We start from the raw sequence: 27,384 nt of genomic DNA, 5'->3' as shown, positions 1-27,384 counted from the left end.
ATCTATCGTGAATAAGGATCTAATTTACCTTATTCGGCGTATAGATCAAAAATGTTGAGAACAAGAAGCAGTGTTAGAAACGCGGATGAACACTGGAATCAAGAGCTAGTGATTGAGCAAGCACTTATTGTAGCAGCAGAACCAGAACCAATAACGATGGCTGGGGTACAAGCAATGATTCGGGATATGTTAGCCGAACAAAGGGATGAGATGTGACAGATGTTGCATAATAATAGGGACGAACATATCATACCTATTGAGGAACCTGAATTGATTCCCGAGCAATCGGAGGAAGGGAACAATAGTCGCATTATGAGTCAAGTTGGGACTCAAGGAGAACGAAGGGACAACCCGGAAAGGAGAAACAACAAGGATGGGTGAATGTACAAGAATTTCTTGGGCGCCAAGCTGCCAAGTGTTTCTGGAATCCCGAATCCTGTTGAGATAATGGATTGGATCTTTGAAATGGAGACGGTATTTGAAAGTTGCGACTGTAGCAACAAGTAGAAGACTGTTTTCGCAATTAGACAACTGAAGACTGGAGTCTTGAGTTGGTTGAAGTTGTTGGCAGATACTATGCCATGAGGGGAATCCCTAAAAATGTCATGGGAGGCGTTCTTGGAACAACTAAGGGTGCAATATTGTTCAGAGATTGATCTGATTGATCTGAACAATGAGTTCCAAAACTTGAAGAACGGAAGGATGAGAATACATGACTATGCTATTGCGTTCACTGAGAAAATGAAGTTATTTTCGTACCTAGTACCAACGGAACTCTCCAAGATTTAAAGGTTTGCTAATGGACTACCTGCCAACTTTGGCCTGACAGTCAAGATGGCAACCACTCTGAAAACAGATATTCGAGCAGCTAAGAATGTGGAGGCCCAACAGAAAGAAAAGGGTCTGGAAAGGATAGATGTTGGTGAAAAGAGGAAGTTCGATGGAACTTCAGGGTCCAGCAAGAAACACAAGTTCTCGAATTCTAGTTCGAGGAGAGGTGGAGGTGAAGCCAAATGGTGCGACAAATGTAAGAAGAAGCATCATGGAAAATGTGAGGTAGTGGCCACATGCTACAAATGTGGAAAGCTAGGGCACTATGCCAATGAATACACCCTCACCAAGAAAGTTTGCTGTGGTTGCGGTGTGGAGGGGCACATCTCAAGGGATTGTCCGAAAAAGAAGGAGGCAGCTAGACCCAACATTCCGCCAAAGCCGAAGGCGAGAGCATTCCAGATGACACTGGAAGCTGCTAAAGATGAAGCTGATGTCGCTTCAGGTACCTTTCTCATAAACACATTGTCTGCCCAAATTTTATTTGATTCTGGAGCCAACTACCCCTTTATATCGCATGAATTTGGTAGAAAACTAGCTTTGCCTGTTGATAGACTAGATAATGCCTTAATAGTCGAAGTTGCTAGTGGCAAGTTTGTACCTGTTAGCCATCGTATGAAAAACATCTTAATTGACTTGAATGGGAATAAATTCCACGAGGAATTATTGCCTATTGAACTAAATGGTTTCGATATCGTACTTGGAATGGATTGGCTTAGCGCCATTGATGCCGAAATTTTATGCAAGAAGAAAATAGTGAAAGTGAACCCGCCAGGGAAAGAGTCATTTATGGTGTATGGAGATAAACGCAGAGTAAATTCTGGAATCATTTCTCTAATGAAATCCAGAAAGTGTTCGGCTAAAGGATGTACATCGTATCTAGCATTCGTGATCGATGCTAAGAAGGAGAAAAAGGCGATGCAAAGCATTCATGTCGTATGTGATTATCCGGAAGTATTTCCCGAAGATCTTCCTGGATTACCGCCTGATAAACAAGTGGAGTTTAGAATAGACTTGTTACCAGGGACGACACCAATAGCAAAAGCACCTTATCGATTAGCACCGACGAAGATGAAGGAGCTAATGATGCAACTTCAGGAGTTATTGGATAAAGGTTTCATTAGACCAAGTTCATCACCCTGGGGAGCATCGGTGTTATTCGTAAAGAAGAAAGAAGGAAGTATGAGAATGTGCATCGATTATAGGGAGCTGAATAAGGCAACGATAAAGAATAGATATTCGTTGCCGAGGTTTGATGACCTGTTCGATCAACTTCAAGGTTCGAGCTATTTCTCGAAGATCGATCCTAGGTCAGGATATCATCAGCTAAAAGTAAGAGAGCGGGATATAGAGAAGACTGCATTCAGAATGTGTTATGGACACTACGAGTTCTTGGTTATGTTGTTTGGACTGACCAATGCTCCAGCAGCATTCATGGATTTAATGAACAGGGTTTGTAATCCGTTCCTAGATAAATCTATGATAATGTTCATAGATGACATTCTCATTTATTCGAAAAGACAAGGGGAGCATGGCAGACACTTGCGAGAAGTGTTAGAAGTTCTGAAGAAGGAGAAGCTGTGTGCAAAGTTCTCTAAATGTGATTTTTGGATTCGAGAAGTCCAATTCTTGGGTCATGTGGTCAACCAACAAGGGATAATGGTTGATCCAGCGAAGATCGAAACTGTGATGAAATGGGAACCACCAAAAAGTCCCACGGAGATCTGAAGCTTTTTAGGATTATCCAGATTTTACCGAAGGTTTATCCAAGGCTTTTCTACGATCGCTAGTCCATTAAAAGCTTTAACCCACAAAGGAGCTACTTATGCTTGGAGTGATAAGCATAAAGAAACGTTCGGGAAGCTAAAGAAGAAACTATGCGAGGCACCGATACTTTCTCTACCCGATGGAGTTAAAGACTTCGTTGTTTATAGCGATGCGTCTGGTGTTGGATTGGCTTGTGTTTTGACCCAAAGAGATAAGGTGATCGCATATGCGTCTCAACAATTGAAAGAACATGAAAGGAACTAGCCGACTCATGATTTGGAGTTGGCAGCGGTAGTTTTCGCTCTGAAAATATGGAGGCATTACCTCTATAGCACAAAGTGCAAACTTTTCACTGATCATAAGAGTCTCCAATATCTCTTCGGTCAGAAGGAATTGAACATGAGGCAACGATGCTGGCTAGAATTGCTTAAGGACTACGACTGTGAGATACTTTACCACCCTGGTAAAGCAAATGTTGTTGCGGATGCTTTCAGTCGGAAAGTCAATCTTGAAAGAAAAAGGATAAGAGCGTTGAGAATTGAAGTTGTCTTGACCATTGTGGAAAGTATAAAGAAAGCTCAAGAGGAAGCTTCTGAGAAAAACGACCGAAAGGAGGAACGTGTGGGCAAAACGTTGGTGTTCGGTATAAACAGTCATGGACTGAAGGTGTTCCAAGATCGAATTTGGATACCTAATACAGGAGGAGTCAGAGATCTTCTGATGGAAGAAGCTCACAAGACCATGTACTCGATTCATCCCGGTAGCACTAAAATGTATAGGGACCTGAAACCCTACTACTGGTGGCCAACGATGAAGCTTGATGTTGCAAAGTATGTGGCTGAGTGTGTGACTTGTGCAAGAGTCAAGACATAACATCAGAAACCGTACGGGAGTTTAGAACCATTGCTTGTGCCTATGGGTAAGTGGGAAGACATTGCTATGGATTTTGTCACTAAACTGCCCAGAACAAAGAATGGTTACGACATGATTTATGGTGGTCGTTGATCGATTCACTAAGAGTGCACATTTCATAGCAGCCAAGGAGAAATGGTCTATGGAAAAGCTTTCGAATTCTTACGTGAAGGAAATTGTGAGGCTTCACGGTGTTCCGTTAATGATTGTATCGGATCGTGATAGACGTTTCACCTCGAGATTTTGGAAAAGTCTACAAGAGGAATTGGGTACCAAGTTGTGTTTAAGTATAGCTTACCATCCGCAGAATGATGGTCAGAGCGAACGGACGATACAAACACTTGAAGATATGCTCAGAGCATGTACCTTGGAATTCCTAGGTAATTGGGATGAACATTTACCTTTATTAGAATTTTCATACAATAATAGTTTCCACTGGAGCATAAAGATGGCACCTTATCAAGCTTTGTATGGACATAAGTGTCGTACGCTGTCTTGTTGGATTGAGGCTGGGGAAAAGCAGTTTATGGGACCGGAGATGGTTCATCAAACTGCTGAAAAGTTGAAAATAATTAGGGAAAGAATGTTAGCAACTTAGGACCGTCAAAAGAGCTATGCTGAGAACAAGCGAAGACCGATGACTTTTGAAGTTGGAGATTCGGTTTTGCTTAAAGTCTCGCCGTGGAAGGGACTTATAAGATTGGGTAAAAGGGGAAAATTAAGTCCAAGGTTTATTGGACCGTTTAAAGTTCTTTAGAGGATTGGGAACCAAGCTTACAAGCTCGAACTACCAGATGAACTGAATGGAATTCATAACACTTTTCATGTGTGTTATTTGAGGAAGTTCATAGGAGAAGTTCCCAACATGATTCCACTTTCGGAGTTAAGAATCGATGAGAACAGAAGGTTGATTGAAGAACCAGAGGCAATCGTTCACCGAAAAACTAAGAAGTTGCGACGTAAGATGGTTGAGTTAGTGCTTGTCCGATGGAAACACACGAATGGGTCGAATCTCACCTGGGAGACGGAGAGTGACATGATGGGTCGCTATCCGCATTTGTTTGTTGATGTGTGATTCCGGGGATGGAATCATTCTAAGGTGCGGAGAATTGTAATGCCTGTGTTTCTGGGCTTGCCATTTTTAGCAATGTAAAAGTCTAGGTTAACCTTTGTAACCCAATTTGAAATAATAAGAACGTATTATTTGAGTATTATATGTTTCATGCTTAATTGCTTAATTATGCGCTATGATTAATTACGAATAAAATGAGCGTAAAAATTTAAGTATAAAATAAACTCGATATCTTTGGATAATGTTGTAGTAGTTGAAACGAGGTTTCCGAATATATCTAGAACGCCCAAATCTGACTTCGTATGAGGAAGTTATGATTTTCTGAAGTTTCGACTTGGTAGTATACTGCCCGAATACTCGAGTTGAGATCGAGCGGTTTTTAGCCGAAACAATCTAAATGAGAATCGAAGATCTCATTGTTAGTAGCGAAACGATGAAAAGTTAGGCGAGAACGGACGTCGGGCGAAGAAATTATGAATTTATGACGAAGTTTTTCTGTCCCGGTCTCCTAAAAATAAATAAGAAAAATAAATTCAAAATTAGCCGACAGAGTCTAAACGAAAGTTGTAGAGCGTAGCGTCACCTACGCGTGGATATAAAGCACGTCAAAAATGGAGTTTGTATGAAGAAGATATGAATTTTCAAAGTTTATTAAATAATTAATATTTAAATTTATTTATTATATCCGATATTATCCGAAGGGGAGTCACCAGACATATCCGAAGTATGCCCAGCGTATTGGCGTACGCTCGGCGTACAGCGAAGCATGACACGCCTCGCACTCGAGTTCTTCGGATGACGCATGCAGTGACGATTTCGAAGGCGTATGCCCCGCGTACGGCTGTACGCCCAGCGTACTGCGAGGCTTCAGCCTCCTATAAATAGGATGCGAGGGTTCCGAGCTTATTTGCTCATTTCTCCTCCTTTTTGTGTCGAAGCTCTACGTGTAAACCCCCGAAGCCATCCCGACGCCCCGGATCTCATATACGAGTTAAGAAGGAAGTTTCACGCTCCCGGGATCTCCAGAAGTGCGATTCCCGAGCCAAAGCTCTGCCTGTGAGAAGTTCGATTTTTGTGGAGATCTTCCAGATCTGCTGAGGATTACTACTACTATAAGCCGTAGTGCTGTCTGATCATCTTCTGATCAAGTGAGTGTGTAGTTACCTTCTTATAACGCATAATTACGAAGTATTTTATACGAAATACACGTTATGTGTATAATTTTGTTGTTATGTGTGTGAATGTATATTCACTTTCTTCTATCTCACAGATCCGATTTATTCACTATGAAATATGTGTTATGTGTGTGTGCCTCATCTGTTATGTGGAATATGTATTGTTTGAACATACTATACAGGTTTAAAACTATGTATAAAAATATATATATTTTTATCTACTAATATGTTGGGTAGAACATGGGTAGATAGTTGATGTGTGATAAACAGATGAGATGCCTCGATGTTGTTGTTGTTGACCTAATTATTCAGTGGATTATGGATAACGACCACAGACTCCTTCTAGACAGTCTTGTGGAACGCTAGCAGGTTCATAACCTATACGTGTTATGAATGATGTATTCACCGGTGTACTCTATCCCCCTCATGGTTGCCTTTAGGATATCTATTGTTGAGGAAACCCCTTAGCAGTAATGTTCGTCCCGATGAAAATCCTAGATTAGGTCCCTTGAGATAGATGTTGTTTTTGGGACGTAAAGTGAGGATAACGGGATTGGGTGTTGGTTAGTGAAATGAAATATAATTTATTTATTGTGGGTTGAAAACCCTATATGCTCACCAGGCTCCCAAGCCTGACCCACTCAGTTTTATTTGTATTACAGAAAGTGGCGCAAGGACATAAGATGGATAAATCATCGAGTTGTTTTATTTATAAGTCTGTAAATGTATATATTTGTTGAATGACTTGTAATGTTATCGTTTATGCTTGATGGTCTGTATCGGAACATGACATCCCGAGTTTTGATTATATAATGAAAATGCATCTCTTGATGAAATGCTTTGATAAATATTATTTTATCATATTTTGTTTTTGGTAACAAATTCCGCAACTCTTTTAAATCAAAAGGATTACTCTGAACTTATTTAAAAAAAAAGCATAAATGAAATCGGTCTTTTCTGGCCGTGATTTTGGGGATGTCACACTGTATCACCGACGTCAATGAGATTTAAATTCCTGATGAATGATAAAAAGAAGAAAGAAATAAAGATGAACACATTTGTGGAGCGATTCATGGTTGATAATGTAGAAATGGAAAACGAAAAAAGTTGTTGTTGTGTTTGATTGATAAGAGATTTGTGTTATAAATAATGAAGCATGCATGTAATTTGAAGAAATGTGGATGGACTAGCAAATTATTTGCTAAGTCATTATCGAGCAAAAGTAATTAAGTAAGTGTTTTACCCTTCGAAAGATGTCCAAAATATTATTTATGAATTATGGAAGCAGGAATCCAACGCATAGGCTATTTGGAAATTAAAAATAATTCTCTTTTTTTCTTTGCTATCATGTAACATATATAATACCTTTTGCAAAGCCATGTTATTTTTATTTTAGGGTTAGATGGTTCTCTTAGAGGATTTTATTAATGGATTTATGCATTTTTAATTTTGAATCTTTTATGTTTTCAAAAGCAAGAGTCGAATTATCGGAGATAGAGCCTTGATCGAAGGATAAACCAAAAAAGAATATCCGATGAACTTATTAAGTTTTCTTGAGCGGAAAAAGAGCTGCATAATAATAATAATAATAATAATAATGATAATAATAATAATAATAATAATAATAATAAGAATAATAATAATAATAATATCAATAATAATAATAATAATAATAATAATAATAATAATAATAATAATAATAATAATAATCATAAGAAGAAGAAGAAGACGACTTGTGTCGTAAGATTACTAGTATTGATTTGGACTTTTTATAGCCAGCAAGATTTTTTTATTATATCATCATTAAGTCACACCACCTTTTGTAAAGATAATATCACCACACAAATCGTCCCCTTATAAATACTTTTATTGACATTTGTTTGCTCATACCATATTTATTTAGATTGTTTCTAAACCCAATTATATCCGATCAAACAAGCAATACAAAGCTAAATTTCGAAATTGTACACAGATCAAAATATATAAGCATAACACAAAGAAAAAAACATACTAATTATAGTACATACAAAGGAAGAATACAACATTCTTGTCAACGTGACATCTTCCTGTAATCAACTATATTATCTCGTGGGTGTCATCTTCTCTTTCCTTTTCCGCCTCCTTATTATCTATACCCCCTTCTATGACAAGCGGGTTCTTTTTGGAGGTGTTTACCACACAATTCGGGTCCCGAGGATCACATGCAGGAGCTTCGGCTTTGGTTTCTCGGATCAAAATTAAAATTATTCTTTATTAGCTTTTTACACCATGGTTAAAGGTGTCATTATTGTTTCATATTGATGACAAGTCAAACAAATCTTATTCGAATACAATCCTCGACTTAAAACTCCATTTTATACCCCTCTTCTTTGTTATAGTAAGACAGGCCAGCCTTTTCAAGTGCATTTGCAGTTCTTTCGGTTACTCTGGTGGGAGGTGGTGGGAGGTGCACATTTATCTGGACCAAATGCAAAAACAGTCGGGAACCCAGTTACTCCAAACCCTTCTTGTATATCCTGAAAAATTAAATTCAATTAGTAAAAAGTTATATAAAATAATATTAGTTTAAATTATAAAAAATATACATTTTCCACGTCACAGTCAAGTTCACCAAACTTGACCTTTCCTTCCAAAGCCTTTGAAGCGTTGTCCCACTCAGGTTTAAGTTGTTTAACATAAGGACACATGAAAGAATATATATATATATATATATATATATATATATATATATATATATATATATAAAGGTTTAAAATTGAATATGATAAAGTAAAAAACAATAAGTACATGTGGAATAACCAAGGTGCTCCGAACAAGACAATCCAAACATCTTTACTTTGAATAACCAATTGTTCAAAATTTCGTGAATTCAATATAACTGAGGCTGTATCACCAATGGGATTTAAATTTCCGGTGAATGATAAAAAGAAGAAAGAAATAAAGATCAACACATTTGTCGAGCGATTCATGGTTCCTGACAAAGGAAAGGAAAACGAAAAAACGGATTCTTTTGTTTTATTGATAAGAGATGCCATTATTGTTTCATATCGATAACAAGTCAAACAAACTTTATTCGAATACAATCCTCAACTCAAAACTCCATTTTACACCCCTGTGCTTTGTCATAGTAACAGAGGCCAGCCTTTTCAAGTGTGTCTGCAGTTCTTTCAGTTACTCCGGTGGGAGGTGCACATTTATCTGGACCAAATGCAAAAACAGTCGGGAACCCTGTTACTCCAAACCTTGCTTGTATATCCTGAAAAATTATAATCGATTAGTAAAGAATTATATAAAATATTATTAGTTTAAATTATAAAAATAATGAAGAATACATTTTCCACATCACAGTCAAGTTCACCAAACTTGACCTTTCCTTCCAAAGCCTTTGAAGCCTTGTCCCACTCCGGTTTAAGGCTTTTAACAGATGGACACCTGAAAGAAAACATATATATATATATATATATATATATATATATATATATATATATATATATATATATATAAGGTTTAAAATTGAATCTGATAAAGTAAAAAAGAATAAGTATATGTGGAATAAATTATTACCAGGGTGCTCCGAACAAGACAAACCAAACATCTTTACTTTGCATAACCAATTGTTCAAAATTTCCTGAATTCAATATAACTGAGGTTGTATCACCAGCATCAACGAGATTTAAATTTCCAGTGAATGATAAAAAGAAGAAAGAAATAAAGATCAACAGATTTGTCGAGCGATTCATGGTTCCTGACAAAAGAATGGAAAACGAAAAAAAACGTATTTTTGTGTTTGATTGATAAGAGATGTGTGCTATAAATAATGAACCATGCATCTAATTTGATGAAACGTGGATGGACTAGCAAACTATATGCTGAGTTGTTATTAGCAAATGATGGGGTCAAATTATGCCTACATTAATGGAGTAACTGAACAATTTATTCATGAGGTTTAACATATTAATAAAAACTTTTTTATTACTTATTATTCTTTTGAATATATTTTTATTAACAAAGTGTATATATTACAAGTCCATCTATATATGTGACCTATATTTTATAAAAAAAAAATATTATACAAAGTATATTATATGGTTCAAGATCAATAGTTATCTTTTAGCATATAAAACCATCCACATCTAACATATAAAACCACATACATCCATTCTTTCAAGCTTCTTTCAAAGTGTTACGTGGATACTTTTGCAAGCACGCCAATTTTCCCTTTCAATCCAAAAAGACTTGCAAACATTTATTGTAGGGGACTTTTGAAATAACAAACATAATTACATATTAGATTCCACCGTGTCGGTCGTTTTCTTACATACAATCCACTTAAAAGTTTAATGTTTTGCCTATGAAGATTTGGGTAGTAGGGGTTGATGTTCTTGGCAAAAGAAGATAGAAAAAGGACGGAGAAATGAGGGTTTTAGGCAGCAAAAGAGGCGAAACACATCATTAAACTTCCACCTTTGGCAAAAAAAATAAAAATAAATAAGGGGTCGTGTTCATCGTCGATAATAGTGTACACGTCAGTTTGCCATCGATCAAAAACGCATGACACCGTGCAACCTTCAATATATTTGTATACTTTCTTAATGCACCGCATCATGCAACTTCTCATATATATATATATATATATATATATATATATATATATATATATATGTTAAAATATTATTAAATAAATATTAGTTTTAAGTAGTAGAGATATTAGTTAAGAGTATATATTTGATAATGTGGTAGTCGAGACCACTTTTTAAGCTAGGTTGATATATAATATTGGCATACAGATCATTGTAAATGTTGATATGACAAGTTCGAAAGACCAGAAATTGCACTGATTTAGATGGTCTAATACCAACACATTTGCAAGGGTGAATTATGTGGAGAAAAGAGAAGTTTGGCATGGCAGCATGGAAACCAACTGGATGATGCGAATGGTTGAAGATATTCTTACTATTATAGAGTTGCTTGTTGACATCATTATCGAGCAAGAGTAATTAAGTAAGGGCTTGTTTGTTTTTTGGCAAAAAGACTTTTTGGGCCTTATATCTACGGGTGGCTAGATGTTTACAAAAAAGACCATATGTTTTCTAGAAGACAAAAGAACTCGAACATACTTTTTCATCTCTTTTCTGAAAAGACCTAAAAGTACAGCTTCTAATTACATAATACATTAATCACCTCCATTCGCTCTTTCCCTTCAAAGATTGCATCCTCCCACACCGACGATCTCTCCACACCGGCCAAATCTTTGGCTGACGTTGGTCCTTGATCTGCCTTCAAAGCTTCTCGCTCTGCCTCCGTCACTCCACGTCGTTGTCGCCACTGTCGCCGGCATTCCGCCACATCAAAGGCATCAGGCGTAAACCTTCTGCGGTTGTGTCGATGTACGATCATCCCAACCACTAACACAACCATCACCACAATCACAGGTGACAAAACTATTTAATTTTGGTAATTGTTTCAAACGTTGGTAATTGTTGGTTTACTAATAGTTTCAAATATTGGTAATTGTTAGTTTGATAATAGTTTATATGTTGGTAATTGTTAGTTTGGGTATAGTTTGATATATTTGTATTTTGTAATTTGTTAATTGTTAGTTTATGAAAGTACAATGCTATAATGTGTTATATGCAATATGTGTAGTTTGCTAATTGTTAGTTTATGAAAGTACAATGCTTTAATGATATTTTGTAGTTTGGTAACTGTTAGTTATAGTACAATGTTATAATGTGTTATATGCAATATGTGTAATTTGGTAATTGCTAATTTATGTGGAACGTATATTTTGTATATAGAATGTTATAATGTTGGTTTAACTTATAAGACTATGGTGTTTTATTTGTAGGTGGAAATGCTTCAAACAATGTTAAAATATCGGGAATGTAGTGCCGCACTTGAAGATTGGTTTCGTTCATTGCCACAACAAAATGAAACCGGAGGAGACGAGGAGAGCGATGATGACGAGCAGCTAGTTGTAGGATTTTTGTATCTTTTGTTTGTATAAGTATTTTAGACGAGTATTTTAGATATTTTATATTATCTTAAATTGGATATTTTAAACGAATGTTGGATTAATATTTTGGAATGGAAGGATGTGCGATTAGCTTAACTAATATCATAGCAGTTTTTATACTTTTTATGTAGTTTTATTTTCAATTTTAATATGAAAAAAAAATTACCAATACCGGCGACGCCTTTAGTGGCGACAGTCGGTTATGAGCAGCGACAAGACTTTCGCGGCGACACCCGGTTATTAGCGGAGACATCTCGTATCAGTGGCGACGATTAGATTATCATCGACAAAGCATCATCAGCGATGTTTTAGCGGCGACGTGTCGCCGCTAATACTATTAGCGGAAACAAACGCTACTTTTAGTAGAGATGTCTATCGCCGGTAATATTGTAATTTCTTGTAGTGTAAATCCTTCTCTTAGAGGGTTTAATCAATGGATTTATGTATTTTTAATTTTGAATCTTTTATGTTTTCAAAGCAAAAGGCGAAATTACGATAGATAGAGCCATGATTGAAGGATAAACCGAAACCGAATAACCAATGAACTTATTAAGTTTTCTTGAGTGAAAAAAGAGTTGCTTCATAAAATATTATATATATATATATATATATATATATATATATATATATATATATATATATATATTTACATGTGGCATAAGATTACTATTATAAACTTGGACTATTTATAGCCCCCGCAAGATTTTTGTGTTATATCATCATTAAGTCACATCATCTTTTGTAAACATAATTTCATCACACAAATCGTTCCCTTATAAACACCTTTATTGACATTTTAATTGCTCATACAAAGTTCTTTAAGGTTGTCGCTAAACCCAACTATATCCAATCAAACAAGCAACACAAAGCTAAGATATCGAAATTGTACATAGATCCAAATATATAAGCATAACGCAAAGAAGAAAAACCATAACAATTATAGTACATACAGAATATGAATACAACATTCTTATCAACATGAAATCTTCCTGTGACCAACTATAATTATCTCGGGGGTGTCATCTTCTTTTTCCCTTTCCGCCTCCTTATCTTGTTTACCTCCTTCTATGACAAGCGGGTTCTTTCTGGAGGGTTTTACCACACAATTCTGGTCCCGAGGATAACATGCAGGAGATTCGACTTTGGTTTCTCGGATCAAAATTAAAATTATTCTTTATTAGCTTTTTATACCAAGGTTAAAGGTGTCATCATTTTTTCATATCGATAACAAGTCAAAAAAATCTTATTCGAATACAATCCTTAACTCAAAACTCCATTTTACACCTCTGAGCTTTGTCATGGTAAGATAGGCCTGCCTTTTCAGGTGCGTCTGCAATTCTTTCAGTTACTCCGGTGGTAGCTGCACATTTATCTGGACCAAATGCAAAAATAGTCGGGAACCCAGTTACTCCAAACCTTGTTTGTGATGGGTTTTGGTCATATGAACATTCCTATGTGCACATACAAACCCTAATGCTTGGATCTAGGTTTCTCTAATTAAACATGCATTGAATCCAAGACTTCTAATGGCTAATTAGGTATAAGAGCAATACAAAACCATAGTTAGAATCATACCTTGAAACACTTGTTTGATCTTCTTGTTCTTGGAGCTTTAGAGTCACAATTGTCACTCCTCTAATGGCTTACAAACACCAACTAGCAATGAGAATGATTTGAGAGAGAGGAGAGAGGAGGAAATCGGCCAGGGTTTCCTTGCTGTAGAGGAGGTTCGATTTCCCTATCCCAAGGGGTCTATTTATACTTGTAAGGCTCCTAGGTTTCACCTTTAACCTTAATTGGATAACTTAGACTCTAAGTAATCCTAATCCTTTCCATGGATATCCTTTGGACGAATTTGAGGCTTATCCTAGCCCTAGAAATCGTCCACCCTATATCCCATAAGGATTCATAGCCTAAAGTGTAACTATCAAACAATTGTCAGTTTATACCCTCTTATTTAATTAATCCCTTTAAGTCACCAAATTAATACTAATTAATCTATGACTTATATTAATCAAATAACAATATTATTATCGTCACACCCCGAAAACCAAAGGCGGAAATGTTCCCGGAGTTGACTCCAAGTTGAGTATCAAATCCAATGCACATAGTAAGTAAAGTAAAACAACCATTACATTACATAATAAAAGTTTTACAGTTGTTTCAAAAGTAAAGTTTGTACAGTTGTGATACATAGTATATATAAACAAAAGAAATGGATCTTCATGTACACCGTCTTCAAGCAAAAAGGATCTTCGAGTACCTGTTCTAACGCTGACCTGAGAACACAAGTGGTTTGAAAATCAGCATAAAGCTGGTGAGTTCATAAGCGGCTTTTGTTTGTGAAAATGTTTCGAGTTTCCTTTCTGTTTCTGAAATGTTATATGCACCAATTTTCTTAATAGTTGGTTATTGTTTCACAAATGTAAAGTATAGTAAGTTTGTACACTGAAAACATGTCTACTCATATGAAAATGTATAGTTGGTTATCTGACTTGTTAAACTGTTCTGTTTACTTATCATGTGTTACCAGGAAAGTCCCATACTTTCCTTGTTGTATGTTACAAATTGTAAAAGATGTAATGTTATCCAGTTTATTACTCTTTCTAGTTATGTAAGTGTTACCCAGGAAAGCCCCATGCTTTCCTGCATGTTGGTTTCTAATGTAAACGATGTTAAAGATGTAAAAGATGTAATCATGATTAGGTTCCATGTTTTCCCCAGGAGAGTCCCCTACTTTCCTGAATGTTAGTTACAGTACGTGAACGATGTAAAAGATGTATAAAGTGGTTCATTATTACTATAAGTAAATCTCTGTTATCCTAATTGCGAGTTCCATAACCATACAATAGACTAATACCTGTGGCAATAAGTAGTCCACATGTGGCAATAAGTAGTCCACATACTTATGACTTTCGTCACCCTTGAACCATTTCGGTTCGGCTGTAGCTAGCAGCCAGGTGTGGGGTAGTCAGCCCCATATAGATCTATACACTCAAGTCACGCTCTCTAAATACCAGAGATTCTGGTTATGGGTGTAGTCCTCCACTCGTGTATCTCGGTGGAGTGTTCTCCGAGGACGTGTCTCCAATCATACAGGATTAACAAATTTACTGGTAATAATATGATAGTCCTCCACTCGCGTATGAGTGTGGAGTGTTACCGAGGACAAAACAGTGTACAGGTATTTTGTTCAAATGTTTAATGTCATACTTTTAACTGATAAAGTGTGGAAAACCATTTGTGAAATATATGTAAAACATAACAGTTTAAAGGCCTATTTCACAAATACAGGTTACGTGATCTGTATGTTCAATCTATTATCAGTTGAGGTAATCAGTTATGAAAGCATATGAAATATGAAACACACATTTGAAAACATGTTTTGAGTACAAGAATTCCCTTGTACTTTGCTTGTGTTCCCCCCTGACAACAGTGATAACAGTGAAAAAAGGTAGGGGGTATGAACTCATCGGACCCGGAAGTGTGTCGGTTTCGAATACTGGACGTTGGTTCGGGGTTTGATTACTCGCGATGTCCCTATGTAAAATGATATAATGTCTATATATATACAATTAGGGATACATTCACTAATCATATGGAACATTACACTCCAATGAGGTTAAACGCCTCAAAATGAGCGTTTGGGGTGACCCAGGTGACATCTTCGGACGTGTAATGGCACTAGGGACTTGGGACTTGAGTTTAATCCCCAAGAGTAAACATTTTAAGGAGTTTAGAGCCATTGAACACACACATACATGATTTTACGGCCGTAAACTCATGTGGGTGTGATTTTGGGTGTTTAAATGGCTTAAATGGACATGTGGATTGTTGGAATGGATTTCTAAAATGCCTTGGAATGGATTGTATGAAATTATAACACTTAAAAGGGAGTTTACGGCCATACCATAGGAGTTTACGGCCGTAAACTCACCTATGGCCAAGGAAAATTGATTTGAGCTTCAAAGGACAATCACATGTGATTCTAGTTAATTTTCCAAGCCTTGTTATGAATTTAGAACTTCATTTAACACACTTATTCGAGCTTACGGCCTAGAGGTATGTTCTAAGGCTATAAACTCTTATTTACCCATGAAAAAGATAGTTTTTGATGTTTAAAACAATCACATGTGATTCTAGAGATTTAAACAACCTATTTGAGTGTATTTGATGCATCATTAACATAGTTTTATGAGTTTACGGCCAAGGATGTGTTCCTAGGCCGTAAACTCCTATAAATGACACTTTTGATATGTTTCAAACCCTTAAACTATTTTTAGATGCATCCAGATTTTACCACAAGGCCATTGGTTGAGTTTCAAGGCATTTGGACATGTGTTAGGGCTCTAAATCCCCATTTAAGTGGAGTTTACGTATCTTGGCCATAAACTCACTTTTGTCCCCCATATTTCATGTTTAAAGTGTTTAGATGCTAAAACCAATGTCCCACAAGTCATATCTAAGTCCCAACTATGATTTGGAAGGGTTAATTGGCTCAAAAACCCCTTGAATATGAGTTTACGGCCCAAGAATGTGTCTTGGCCGTAAACTCACTTTTGTCCCTCAAAATCAATGTTTTACATGTTATAAGTCCTTTCCATTAAGCCATTAAGTCATATCTAATGTCCAACAATGCTAAGGAAGGGTTTTAGGGCTTTAAAACCCCATTGTTAGGAGTTTACGGCCCAAGCTAGTTCCTTGGCCGTAAACTCATGTTCATGGTCCCAAAACACAAATTAAACACAAATTTGAAGGCTAAAGAGGTTGAATAACAGATTAGGGGTGTTACCTCTTTGATTTCAAGCCTTAAATCTTTGTTTTGGACCTTGATTTTTGGGTTGAGGAGAGTGGTTGTGAGTGTTAAATGAGAAATTGACCAAAGGCTTAAACATGTTTATATAGTGTTTAAGTTTTGGACACGGTGGAATTCTACCCGATACCGGTGTTAGACGAGGCTTTTGGTCGTACCCGATTAAGTTACCGTAACCCGATACGGTAAGTTCTAGAAATATTCCGATCACTAGTTTTGGACACGGTGGAATTCTACCCGATACCGGCGTTAAGACACCCATTAAGTCATTTTAAATGTGTACTAATTAATGACTTAATTATACGGAAGATCGGAAATCGAATTTGGAATGACAATTGGTTGCGCGAATTTTACTACGAAAGAGTTACAATAAATGATACGGAAATTTCGGGTTGTTACATTATCCCCCCGTTAAATGGAATTTCGTCCCGAAATTCAAAGTTTAGAACATAAGACAAGATACAAATCATGGATCAGAAAAGAGTTGTGGATACTTCTGTTTCATTGAATCTTCCCGTTCCCAAGTGAATTTTGGTCCCCACTTGGCATTCCAGCGAACCTTCACTAACGGGATGCGACTTTGTTTTGTACGTTTGACTTCTCGATCCATGATTTTGATCGGTTCCTCCACAAAGTTGAGGTTTCCATTGATCTCGATCTCGTCTAAGGGAATTGTTAGGGTTTCATCGGATAGGCACTTTTTGAGATTTGAAACATGGAAGACAGGATGAATGTTACTGAGTTCGTGAGGTAAATGAAGTTTATAGGCAACTGGACCGATCCTGGAGAGGATCTCAAAGGGTCCAATGTACCTTGGATTAAGTTTCCCACGCTTACCAAAACGTACAGTGCCTTTCCAGGGCGAGCCTTTTAACAGTACACGGTCTCCAACCTGGAATTCTAGTGGTTTCCGACGATTATCAGCGTAACTCTTTTGACGATCACGTGAGGCTTTCAGTCGGTTACTGATTTGAATGATCTTTTCGGTGGTTTCGCGGATGATTTCAGGACCAGTGAGAGCACTGTCGGGGACTCGACTCCTGGCTAACTATGTATCCCCCACCTCGGCTTACACACTCTATTCGGATGCTTCGGATCCACAAACCCCTCTGGCTGAGCCATGTAAACATCCTCAGCCAATTTCCCGTTAAGGAAAGCGGGCTTGACATCCATTTGCCAAATCTCATAATCATGAAATGCGGCAATAGCTAGCATCACTCTAATAGACTTTATCTTCACAACTGGTGAGAAGGTCTCTTCATAGTCAACTCCGGGAGTTTGAGTAAAGCCCTTCACAACCAATCATGCTTTATACGTGTGTACCTTTCCATCCACGTCGATCTTCTTCTTGAAGATCCATTTGCACCCAACGGTCTTACATCCGGGTACATTATCAACCAAATTCCAAACTTGGTTATCATACAAGGATTGGATCTCGCTATCCATTGCCTCTTTCCATTTCGCAGACTCTGGGCCTGCCATGGCTTCCTTAGAACTATTAGGTTCATCAAGGTTTATTAGTGTACTATCACTAATATACGTGTCCCCTTCGGTAGTAATATGAAAACCATACAACTGGGGTTGAAACCTAACTCTTTCGGAACGTCTAAGAGGTAATGATATGTCAATCGGTTCAATCGGAGTTTCATCCTCGGGTTGACCGCCAGCGGTAGAGGTTCCTTCATCTATCGACTCTTGAATCTCTTCAAATCGATTTGCCTCCCACTGTCTCCTTGGCCTATGATTTCTCGCTCTCAGAAAACTCCTCTCCTCGCAACAAAGACAACATTGTCCTTCGGTCTATAGAAGAGATATCCACAGGATTTCTGCGGGTAACCAATGAAAATACATCGCTCACTACGAGGTTCGAGCTTATCGTGAGTATCTCGTCTTACGAAAGCCTCGCAACCCCAAACCTTGATATGTGCTAACAAAGGATCTTTCCCCGTCCACATCTCGTGAGGTGTTTTGGCAACCTTCTTAGTAGGGACTCGGTTAAGGATATGGGTAGCAGTCTCTAAGGCATACCCCCAAAAAGAGATAGATAGCGAAGCACGACTCATCATAGAGCGAACCATGTCCAATAAGGTTCAATTACGCCTTTCTACCGAACCATTCAATTGTGGTGTCCTAGGTGGCATCAATTGTGAAACTATTCCACACTCCTTGAGATAATCGTGGAATTCAAGACTTAGGTACACTCCTCCTCGACTGGATCAAAGCATCTTGATCTTCCTGCCCAATTGATTCTCCACTTCATTCTTGAACTCTTTGAACTTTTCAAAAGTTTCTGACTTTTGCTTGATTAAGTAGATATACCCATATCTACTATAGTCACCGGTAAAAGTCACATAGAAGCGGTTTCCATCCTTCATGGTAGATCTAAACGTTCCACACACATCGGTATGTATGAGGTCGAATAGACCCTCACCCCTTTCGCACGTACCAGCGAAGGGTGACTTAGTCATATTTCCAAGTAAACAAGACTCGCATGTGTCATCTTCCTTAAGGTCGAATGAATCCAACACTCCATCCTTTTGGAGTTGGGCTATGCGTTTCTTGTTGACATGTCCAAGATGACAATGCCATAAGGACGCCTTATCCATACTATTGGAAGAATCCATGCACAAAACATCATTTCCTAAGTTATCAACAATCATAACAGTTTCATAAATTCCATTACATGGTATAGCTTCAAAGTAAAAGACACCATTCAGATAAGTTAAAATAGAACCATTCTCATTATTAAAAGAAAATCTAAAACCTTATCTAAACAAACCATGAAATGAAATGATGTTTCTAGCCATTTCTAGCGAATAGCAACAATTGTTCAAATCTAAAGATCAAACATTCCTAAGCACTAAAGAATACACTCTAATCTTGGTCACAGGCGACAATCTTCTGTTCCCCATGATTAGATTTATTCTTCCATTCTCCACATCTCTATTTCTTCTTAGTCCCTGCACGTAACAACTGTCAATTCAGGTCATTCTCGGACTCATGCATCTTTATAAAAACCATTCATGCACAACATGCCATGGCCTAGTAGTATAAATTAGGTCAAAATCTTGCATAAACTAGGATCCAACTAAGATCTAGGACTAATATACTTGATACTTACAATTCTAGTAAGTTGCTTAGCTACAATAGGAAATGCCAATACTATAATTAGAATAAAGCTTCAAGCTTTGTTATAATTGAAATAGGGTATAAAACCCTAAAAATAAATTAAAATATTCTAATTATACTTCATTATGATGATGAACATCAAACAATATTCCAAAAACCCTAAAGAGCCAAAAATCCAAACTTATAAATTATAAAGCTTAAAAACTTTATAAACTTTGACTATAAACTTCCTAAAATCAAATTTTTATTAATCAAATTATGAATTATAATCAATGAAATAGAAATTAAATTATCAAGTATTAATCATAATTTATTTGTTGGAAACAAGATTTTTAAATAAATCAAATTTGCTTATTAAGCACTTTTATAAAAGTTAGTGTTTTTATAAAAAAAATAAAGGAGATAATTTTATAAAATTTGAATTAGGAGAGAGGAGGCCTAACCCACTCAAAAATCCGGCCATCCCCTCTCCCCATGCACTCTCTCTTCCCTAAAACTCAATGATTAAACTTATTCCCTCACTCCACCTCTTCTTTCTTAACTCTCTCACACTTCACTCTCTTCACACACTTCACTCTCTTCCTCTCTCTCTAACTCACAAAATCCTCTCATTCCTCTGCAAAATTTCGAGATTTTGAAGACCTTGAAGTGTTCTTACTTCTCTCAAGATCATACCCAAGGTAAACAACATCATCTTCTTCCATAGTTTCATGGTTAAACTTCTTCTTCTTCATAGTTTTCTCTACTTACCGGATTCTATGCCTTTCCATGGCTAGAAATCTTTATTCTTCCCTTGTGGTTTGTAGATTCTCACCATAACACAATCCATGTGTTTGAGATGGTGAAAATTCGGGATCAAACCCATGCAAGGAGTGAAAAGATGCACATATGATCATGTGACATCAAAATTGAATGTTTCATCTTCTTCTCCATTTCTTTTGTGTTCTTGGATGACCAAAAACATTTAAACCATTTCTAGTACATCTTGGATTCTCATTCACTCCATGCATCTGTTAGAAATCGGATCTTACCAAAGGCATGCATGATGTTCTTGTCAAAATACCCTAATAATGCACAAAAACAAACATACAATCTGCCAGATTACTTTGTTCGACTTTGAACTGTCATAACTCGGTCATTTATTAACCAAATCATGATATTCTTTTTGTATTGAATAGTTCCACGAGTTAACTTTCAACCCAACTGATCTCACCGTAAAATATTAAATATCCGATTTTTGGCAATTTTTACAAAATGGTTGCGCATACAGCTCTTTTTCTGTGATCACTATTTTTGTCTTGCATGATCAATGGCCTTAAACCCAACCATAAATCTCAGGAAAAATACCTTAGAAACTTAACATATCTAGTGAATGATGGCTGAAATTTCATGGCTTAAAATTGTCACACCCCCAAACCAAGGATGGCGGAAACATCCGGGGTGGAGGACTTCATGTATAGTATCATAACCACAATTTCAATAGTAATTTAAGCAAACACAACCAACATATATATAATTGAAAAAGTTACATCACTTGTATAAATTACATGTTTCAAAATCAATTACAATATGTTGACAAAATATGAAAAGTTTGACGCCTTAAAGTCCCATCCTCAAAAGCACTTGATTACCTGTTTAGTGATTTCCTGAGAATACAAGTTATTTGAAAACTGTCAACACAAAGGTTGGTGAGTTCATAAGTTTTTGATATAATACTTAATAGAAGTCTTTCTCATGTAAATGTCGCATTTGTTTCAGAAAAATCCGATATTTTCCTTAAAATCCGTATAATGTAGCCTTATGACCAAAGACCAAAATGTATAAGAAATCATTCTTACTTAGTAGAAATGTCATGAGTTTGAATTGATATAAAAAAGTTAATTTAAATCAACCTAAAACCTACTTAGGTTTTATGGAATCCCGTAAACTTTATGAATTGTTATCTCCCTATGTGAGTCGTTATAATCATACTATGACTATGTGTACCTGCTACGACGTTTCTCAGGCGTCGCGAAAATGAAATGACATTTGTCACCCGTAGACTTGCAGGTCCCATTGTAGCTAGCAGCAAGGTGTGGGGTGTCAAACCCAATATAGATCTATATACAAGTATCATGTTCTCCCTCCAGGAGATTCTGATTATAACTACCAGGAAATATATCCCGCACTCGGACGTACGGGGAGAGAATGTCTTGCAATATAGGTTAACAAGTTTACGTGAAATGTGTGTGAATATAAATCTTTTCTGTATGAACGTACCCTTTTTGTACGAGTGTGTTGTGTGATGTATCATAAACTATACCTATTATAGTTTATCTAAAATGTTTGTAATATGTAAGAACTCTTTTATGGAAATGCATAAATGTTATGAATCCATTAAACTATACTTTTTATAGTTTATTATACGTGTTATAAAATGAATGTATAATATTTATTATGAATGACTTAGTTTCAGTTCATGATGATAAACTAACAAAGAAACACATTCAATAATTAGAACTTATGATTATACACTCAACATAATACAAAGTGTTATGATATTTATATGCTGTTGGCTAACTTTAGCCATTCTGCACTGTTTTGGAAAAATCATAGAAAAATCATACGAAGACGAAAACTAGATCCGTAAATTATGAGAGTTCAAAAAATGTGTCTAATTTACTCATAATTTTTATCACGATTTTTAATAACCTCCAACTTGGATGAATAAGTCCATAATCACAGACTAGTCCGGATTGTTGTTTGAAATGATAGGCAGTTTTGTAAAAATCACCATAAATTGTAGAAAAATCGTATGGAGATTTGCAAGTAGTTATTTTAAAGCTAAGAACTTGAACTATTTGCACCTTATATAGTTTTGAAAACAAAAATGTTTAAGTTTCCCAAAATAGTCCGTGAATGGAGTTGAACTTTTCTGATGAAGGCTGTTAGAAAAACTTAGTTATGTTCTTGGTGTTTTAACTTGTATTCCCCCCTTAAAAACTTGAGAAAACATGAAAATGTAGGGGTATGAACTCACCTTAAGTGATTTCAGTAGATGATTGTTGAAGAATGGAAGTGTTTAATTCAAGAACACTTGGAGATGCCTTGAAGATTTTCGAGAATCTAACATCATAGTTATGGAGTTTGTGTAAGAAATCAATGATTTGAGTAGAATGAAGTGAAATAATCATAAGGAGGATGAATTATACTTACTAAGAGTGGAAGAACACTTGAAAATCAGCCTTGAATCTCGAATTTGGAGGAGAAAAAGCTTGAGAGAAAAGTGGTGTTTGATACTTAGTGAAATGAGAGCAAATAAGAGACATGAGGAGAGAGGATGTTTGTTACAGCTCTAAAAACGTGGGAATGAGTGGAAATTGAGTGTAAGGGACATTGAAGTGGCCTAGGTAAGGTGGGGAGGTATGGCTGGTCATAGAGTGGGTGTGGGAGTGGTTGCTTGTGTCATAAGGTAAAACAAAGTCAACACTCCACCTCTTTGTAGTTTACCCACTTGCTTTTATCATTTAAATAAAGATTTTTATGAAAATATGATTAAATTTTGAATATTTAGTGTTTGTTATGTTAAAATATGATTTTGGGTGAAAATCCCGCATTAAAATAATTAAAAACGGGCCTTAAATGCAAAACTACGCGAAAGCCGGGAGAAAATGGATTCCCAGCGAGACCACTCGGTCGTAGGCCGAGGTTCAGTCCCTAGGCCGAGACTCGGTCCTTGCTGAGGACTGTAGCCGGAAACGAAGGGAGGCGAGGAAGCGAAGGGAGCAAACCGGAAGTGAGAGGCGAAGGCGAGAGGTTCGGTCCGGAGATAAGAGGCGAACATGTCAGACCCGAAATGAGCCGAATGAACAGTAGATGAACAGTACCTTTGGGTTCGGGCGGTGCGCGAGGTTCGGCCCCGAGGGGACCTTCGGGTTCGGTTCCTCCTGGGCTCGGGTTCGGTTCCACCTGCTCTCGGGTTCGGTTCCTCCTTGCTCTCGGTCCCTAAGAGGCTTCAGCTCTTATAAGGGGGTTTTGGTTCCTAACGTCCATTTTTCTCGTTTTTACCCCATTTTTGACCCGGTTAAGGGTCAGGATGGCCCGAAAGACTATAAAAAGTCCAAGGAACTTTTGAGATAGATTTGGGAGAGATTTCACACACTTGGAGAGATTTCTCATACAAAGAGATATTTGGGAGAGATTTCACATACTTGGAGAGATTTCTCATACGAAGAGTTATTTGGGAGAGATTTAACATTCTTAGAGAGATTTAGGAGAGATTTGACATTATTAGAGAGATTTGGGAGAGATTTGACATTCTTAGAGAGATTTGGGAGAGTTTCTTGATGAGAAGAGATAGAGTGAAAACGATTGAGAGAGGTTTCGTGTGTGACAAATGTGAGTGTCCGGCTTCGCAATGCAAGGTCCATAAACCCTGTTAAGCCTTGTTTAAGGATCTTACACACTCCCGATGAGTATGCAACATTGTTTTATCAGTTCAATTCATTGGTTAGCACTAAGGCTCAGGAAATTTTAACACAAGGGCTTTTCCCAAGTGATGTTTTCCCATTAACATAACAAGTTATACAATATGTACATAACACAAACCCTAATACACAAGGTTTAATCGAGTTGACCAGTTGACTTGATGACTTGACTTGACTCTAGACTGACGATTGTCACATCATCCCCCCATTAGAGGGAATTTCGTCCCGAAATTTAAATTCGGTTGGGACTTCAAGGGTTTGGGAAAAGATGCGGATAATTTTTCTTCATTTGATCTTCGCATTCCCAAGTAAACTCAGGCCCTCGTTTCGCGTTCCAACGAACCTTCACTATGGGAATGCGACTATGTTTCATTCTCTTGATCTCTCGATCCATGACCTCGACGGGTTCCTCCACAAAGTGGAAATTTTCATTAACTTCGATTTCGTCGAGTGGTATTATGTGTGTCTCGTCAGACAGACACTTCTTTAAGTTGGATACGTGGAAGGTAGGGTGTACGTTACTAAATTCTTGTGGTAGTCAGAGTTTGTATGCCACAGGACCAATCATGGCAAGGATTTCGAACGGTCCGATGTACCTTGGGTTTAGTTTCCCACGTTTACCGAAACGTATCATCCCTTTCCAGGGGAAACTTTTAGTAGTACCCAGTCTTCGACCTGGAATTCTAAAGGTTTGCGTCGCTTATCCGCATAACTATTTTGTCGATCACGAGACGCCTTCAGTCTTTCCCGAATTTGAATGATCTTTTCTGTGGTTTCCCTTATGATTTCAGGCCCAGTAAGGGTGCTATCAGGGATTTGCCCTCCGGCTAGCTGAGTATCCCCGACTTCGGCCCAACACAGAGGTGATCTACACTTGCTACCGTAGAGAGCTTCGAATGGAGCGACTCCAATGCTAGTGTGATAGCTATTATTATAAGAGAATTCGATAAGCGGTAGATGGGTATACCATGCCTTACCAAAATCTATCACACAAGCTCTCAGCATGTCTTCCAATGTCTAGATGGTTCTCTCGCTTTGCCCGTCGGTTTGTGGATGGTAGGCCATACTCAAATCAAGCCTAGTTCCCAGAGACTTCTGTAGCGACTGCCAGAACCGCGAGGTGAGTCTACTATCTCGGTCAGAAATAATGGATACAGGTACACCATGAAGTCGCACGATCTCTTTAATGTACGTCTTGGTTAACTTCTCCATCTTGTCTAGTTTCCTTTATTGGCAGAAAGTGCCTTGACTTGGTCAATCTGTCCACGACAACCCATATGGTATCCAGCCCACCTGATGTCTTAGGCAGTTTGGTTATGAAGTCCATGGTTATTCGCTCCCACTTCCACTGGGGTATATCCGGTTGTTGAAGTAGTCCTGATGGCTTCTGATATTCTACCTTGACCTTGGCGCAAGTGAGGCACTTGCTCACATAAGCAGCAATTTCAGCCTTCATGTTTGGCCACCAGTATAACCTTTTGAGGTCTAGATACATCTTATCTGACCCAGGATGAATGGAGTATCGAGTCTTGTGGGCCTCGTTCATTACAACGTCTCGGTACCTACCGAACTTTGGTGTCCAGATTTGGTTCATGAAATAACGAGTTCCATCCTCTTTGACTTCCAAGTTCTTGTCCATCCCTCTTAGTGCTTCGTTTGCCACGTTTTCTGGTTTCAAGGCTTCTAACTGGGCATCATTGATCTGCGTGGCCAATTGGGAGTGGATGGTCATGACTAGGGATTTTACTCGGCGACCCGAGTATTCTTTCCTGCTTAAGGCATCAGCTACTACATTGGCCTTGCCCGAGTGGTAGCGAATTTCACATTTGTAGTCATTCAGCAATTCTACCCATCTTCTTTGGCGCATGTTAAGTTCTTTCTGATTGAGAATATGCTGAAGACTTTTGTGATCAGTGAAAATGGTGCACTTGGTGCCGTAGAGGTAGTGCCTCCAGATTTTCAGGGCGAACACCACTGCTCCCAGTTCAAGGTCATGGGTGGTATAATTAACTTCATGTGTCTTAAGTTGCCTTGATGCGTAAGCGATGACTTTTCCCCTTTGCATGAGCACACAGCCGATGCCTTGATTCAATGCATCGTAATACACCACAAAATTGTCGGTTCCTTCTGGAAGAGACAAGACTGGTGCGCTGCGTAGGGCTTGTTTTAGTGTCTGGAAGGCGGCTTCTTGTTTATCTTCCCATTTGAACACCACACCTTTCTGAGTCAAGGTGGTGAGGGGCTTGGTGATCTTGGAGAAGTTTTGTATGAATCTTCGATAGTAGCCTGCGAGTCCCAAAAATTGTCGGATTTCTGTTGGCGTTGTAGGTGCTGACCAATCTTCGATTGCATTGATCTTTGAGGGGTCCACATGGATTCCTTCCTTGCTTACTACGTGGCCAATGAATCCTACTTCACGGAGCAAAAATTCACACTTTGAGAACTTGGCGTAAAGCTTCTCAGTTCTTAAAATCTCTGGAACTAGTCGTAGGTGTTGTCTGTGCTCTTCTTCGCTTCTCGAATAGACCAAGATATCGTCGATGAATACGATGACGAATTTATCCAAGAAGGGTCGACACACTCGGTTCATCAAATCCATGAACACCGCAGGCGCGTTTGTTAATCCGAATGGCATCACTACAAATTCGTAGTGTCCATAGCGAGTTCTGAATGCCGTCTTGGGGATATCCTCTTCTTGAACTCGTAGTTGATGATAGCCTGACCTCAGGTCGATTTTTGAAAAGTAGCTGGCTCCTTGGAGCTGGTCGAAGAGGTCATCGATTCGGGGTAGGGGATAACGGTTCTTGATAGTGAGTTTGTTTAGTTCTCTGTAGTCTATGCACATGAGAAAAGATCCATCCTTCTTCTTTACAAATAGGACTGGTGCTCCCCAGGGTGAGAAGCTTGGCCTGATGAATCCTTTACTCAACAGTTCATTCAACCGGCTGGACAGTTCTTGCATTTCTGCCAGTGCTAAGCGGTATGGAGCCCTGGCGATGGGGGTAGCTCCTGGGATTAAGTCGATCCGAAATTCGACTTGTCGTGCGAGTGGTACACCTGGCAGATCGTCTGGGAATACGTCAGGGAAGTTACATACTTCTGGAATTTCTTTGATGTCCTTCACCTCTTGTTTCATGTCTACGACGTGGGCTAAGAACGCATGGTATTGTTTTCGGAGGTACTTTTGGGTTTTAACACAAGAG

The 27,384-nt window shown here is 37.9% G+C and overlaps 1 protein-coding gene across 1 annotated transcript; it reads right to left on the bottom strand.

Annotated features, from left to right (window-relative positions):
* Nucleotides 1-8,744: 8,744 nt before the first annotated feature.
* Nucleotides 8,745-9,536, bottom strand: LOC145018249 (protein disulfide-isomerase 2-3-like). The gene is made up of 3 exons (XM_078976143.1): nt 9,322-9,536; nt 9,090-9,189; nt 8,745-9,013 (listed from the first exon to the last, which is right to left on the bottom strand). The coding sequence occupies exons 1-3, from the start codon at nt 9,495-9,497 to the stop codon at nt 8,849-8,851; spliced, it is 441 nt and encodes a 146-aa protein (XP_078832269.1). The 5' UTR covers nt 9,498-9,536; the 3' UTR covers nt 8,745-8,848.
* Nucleotides 9,537-27,384: the final 17,848 nt, after the last annotated feature.

Source organism: Lactuca saligna, chromosome 9, assembly GCF_052625555.1.
Source record: "Lactuca saligna cultivar CGN05327 chromosome 9, ASM5262555v1, whole genome shotgun sequence".
Taxonomy (NCBI): Eukaryota; Viridiplantae; Streptophyta; class Magnoliopsida; order Asterales; family Asteraceae; genus Lactuca; species Lactuca saligna.
The sequence above is the reverse complement of the archived record's forward strand: the minus strand, read 5'-3'. Positions and strand labels throughout refer to the sequence as shown.

Excerpts from the sequence above, each read along its gene's own strand:
- LOC145018249 (XM_078976143.1), bottom strand. The coding sequence starts at position 9,497 with ATGAATCGCTCGACAAATCTGTTGATCTTTATTTCTTTCTTCTTTTTA. Across the intron at positions 9,190-9,321 it reads GTCTTGTTCGGAGCACCCTG|GTGTCCATCTGTTAAAAGCC; the intron begins GTAATAATTTAT and ends GTTTTCTTTCAG. Across the intron at positions 9,014-9,089 it reads TTGACTGTGATGTGGAAAAT|GATATACAAGCAAGGTTTGG; the intron begins GTATTCTTCATT and ends ATAATTTTTCAG.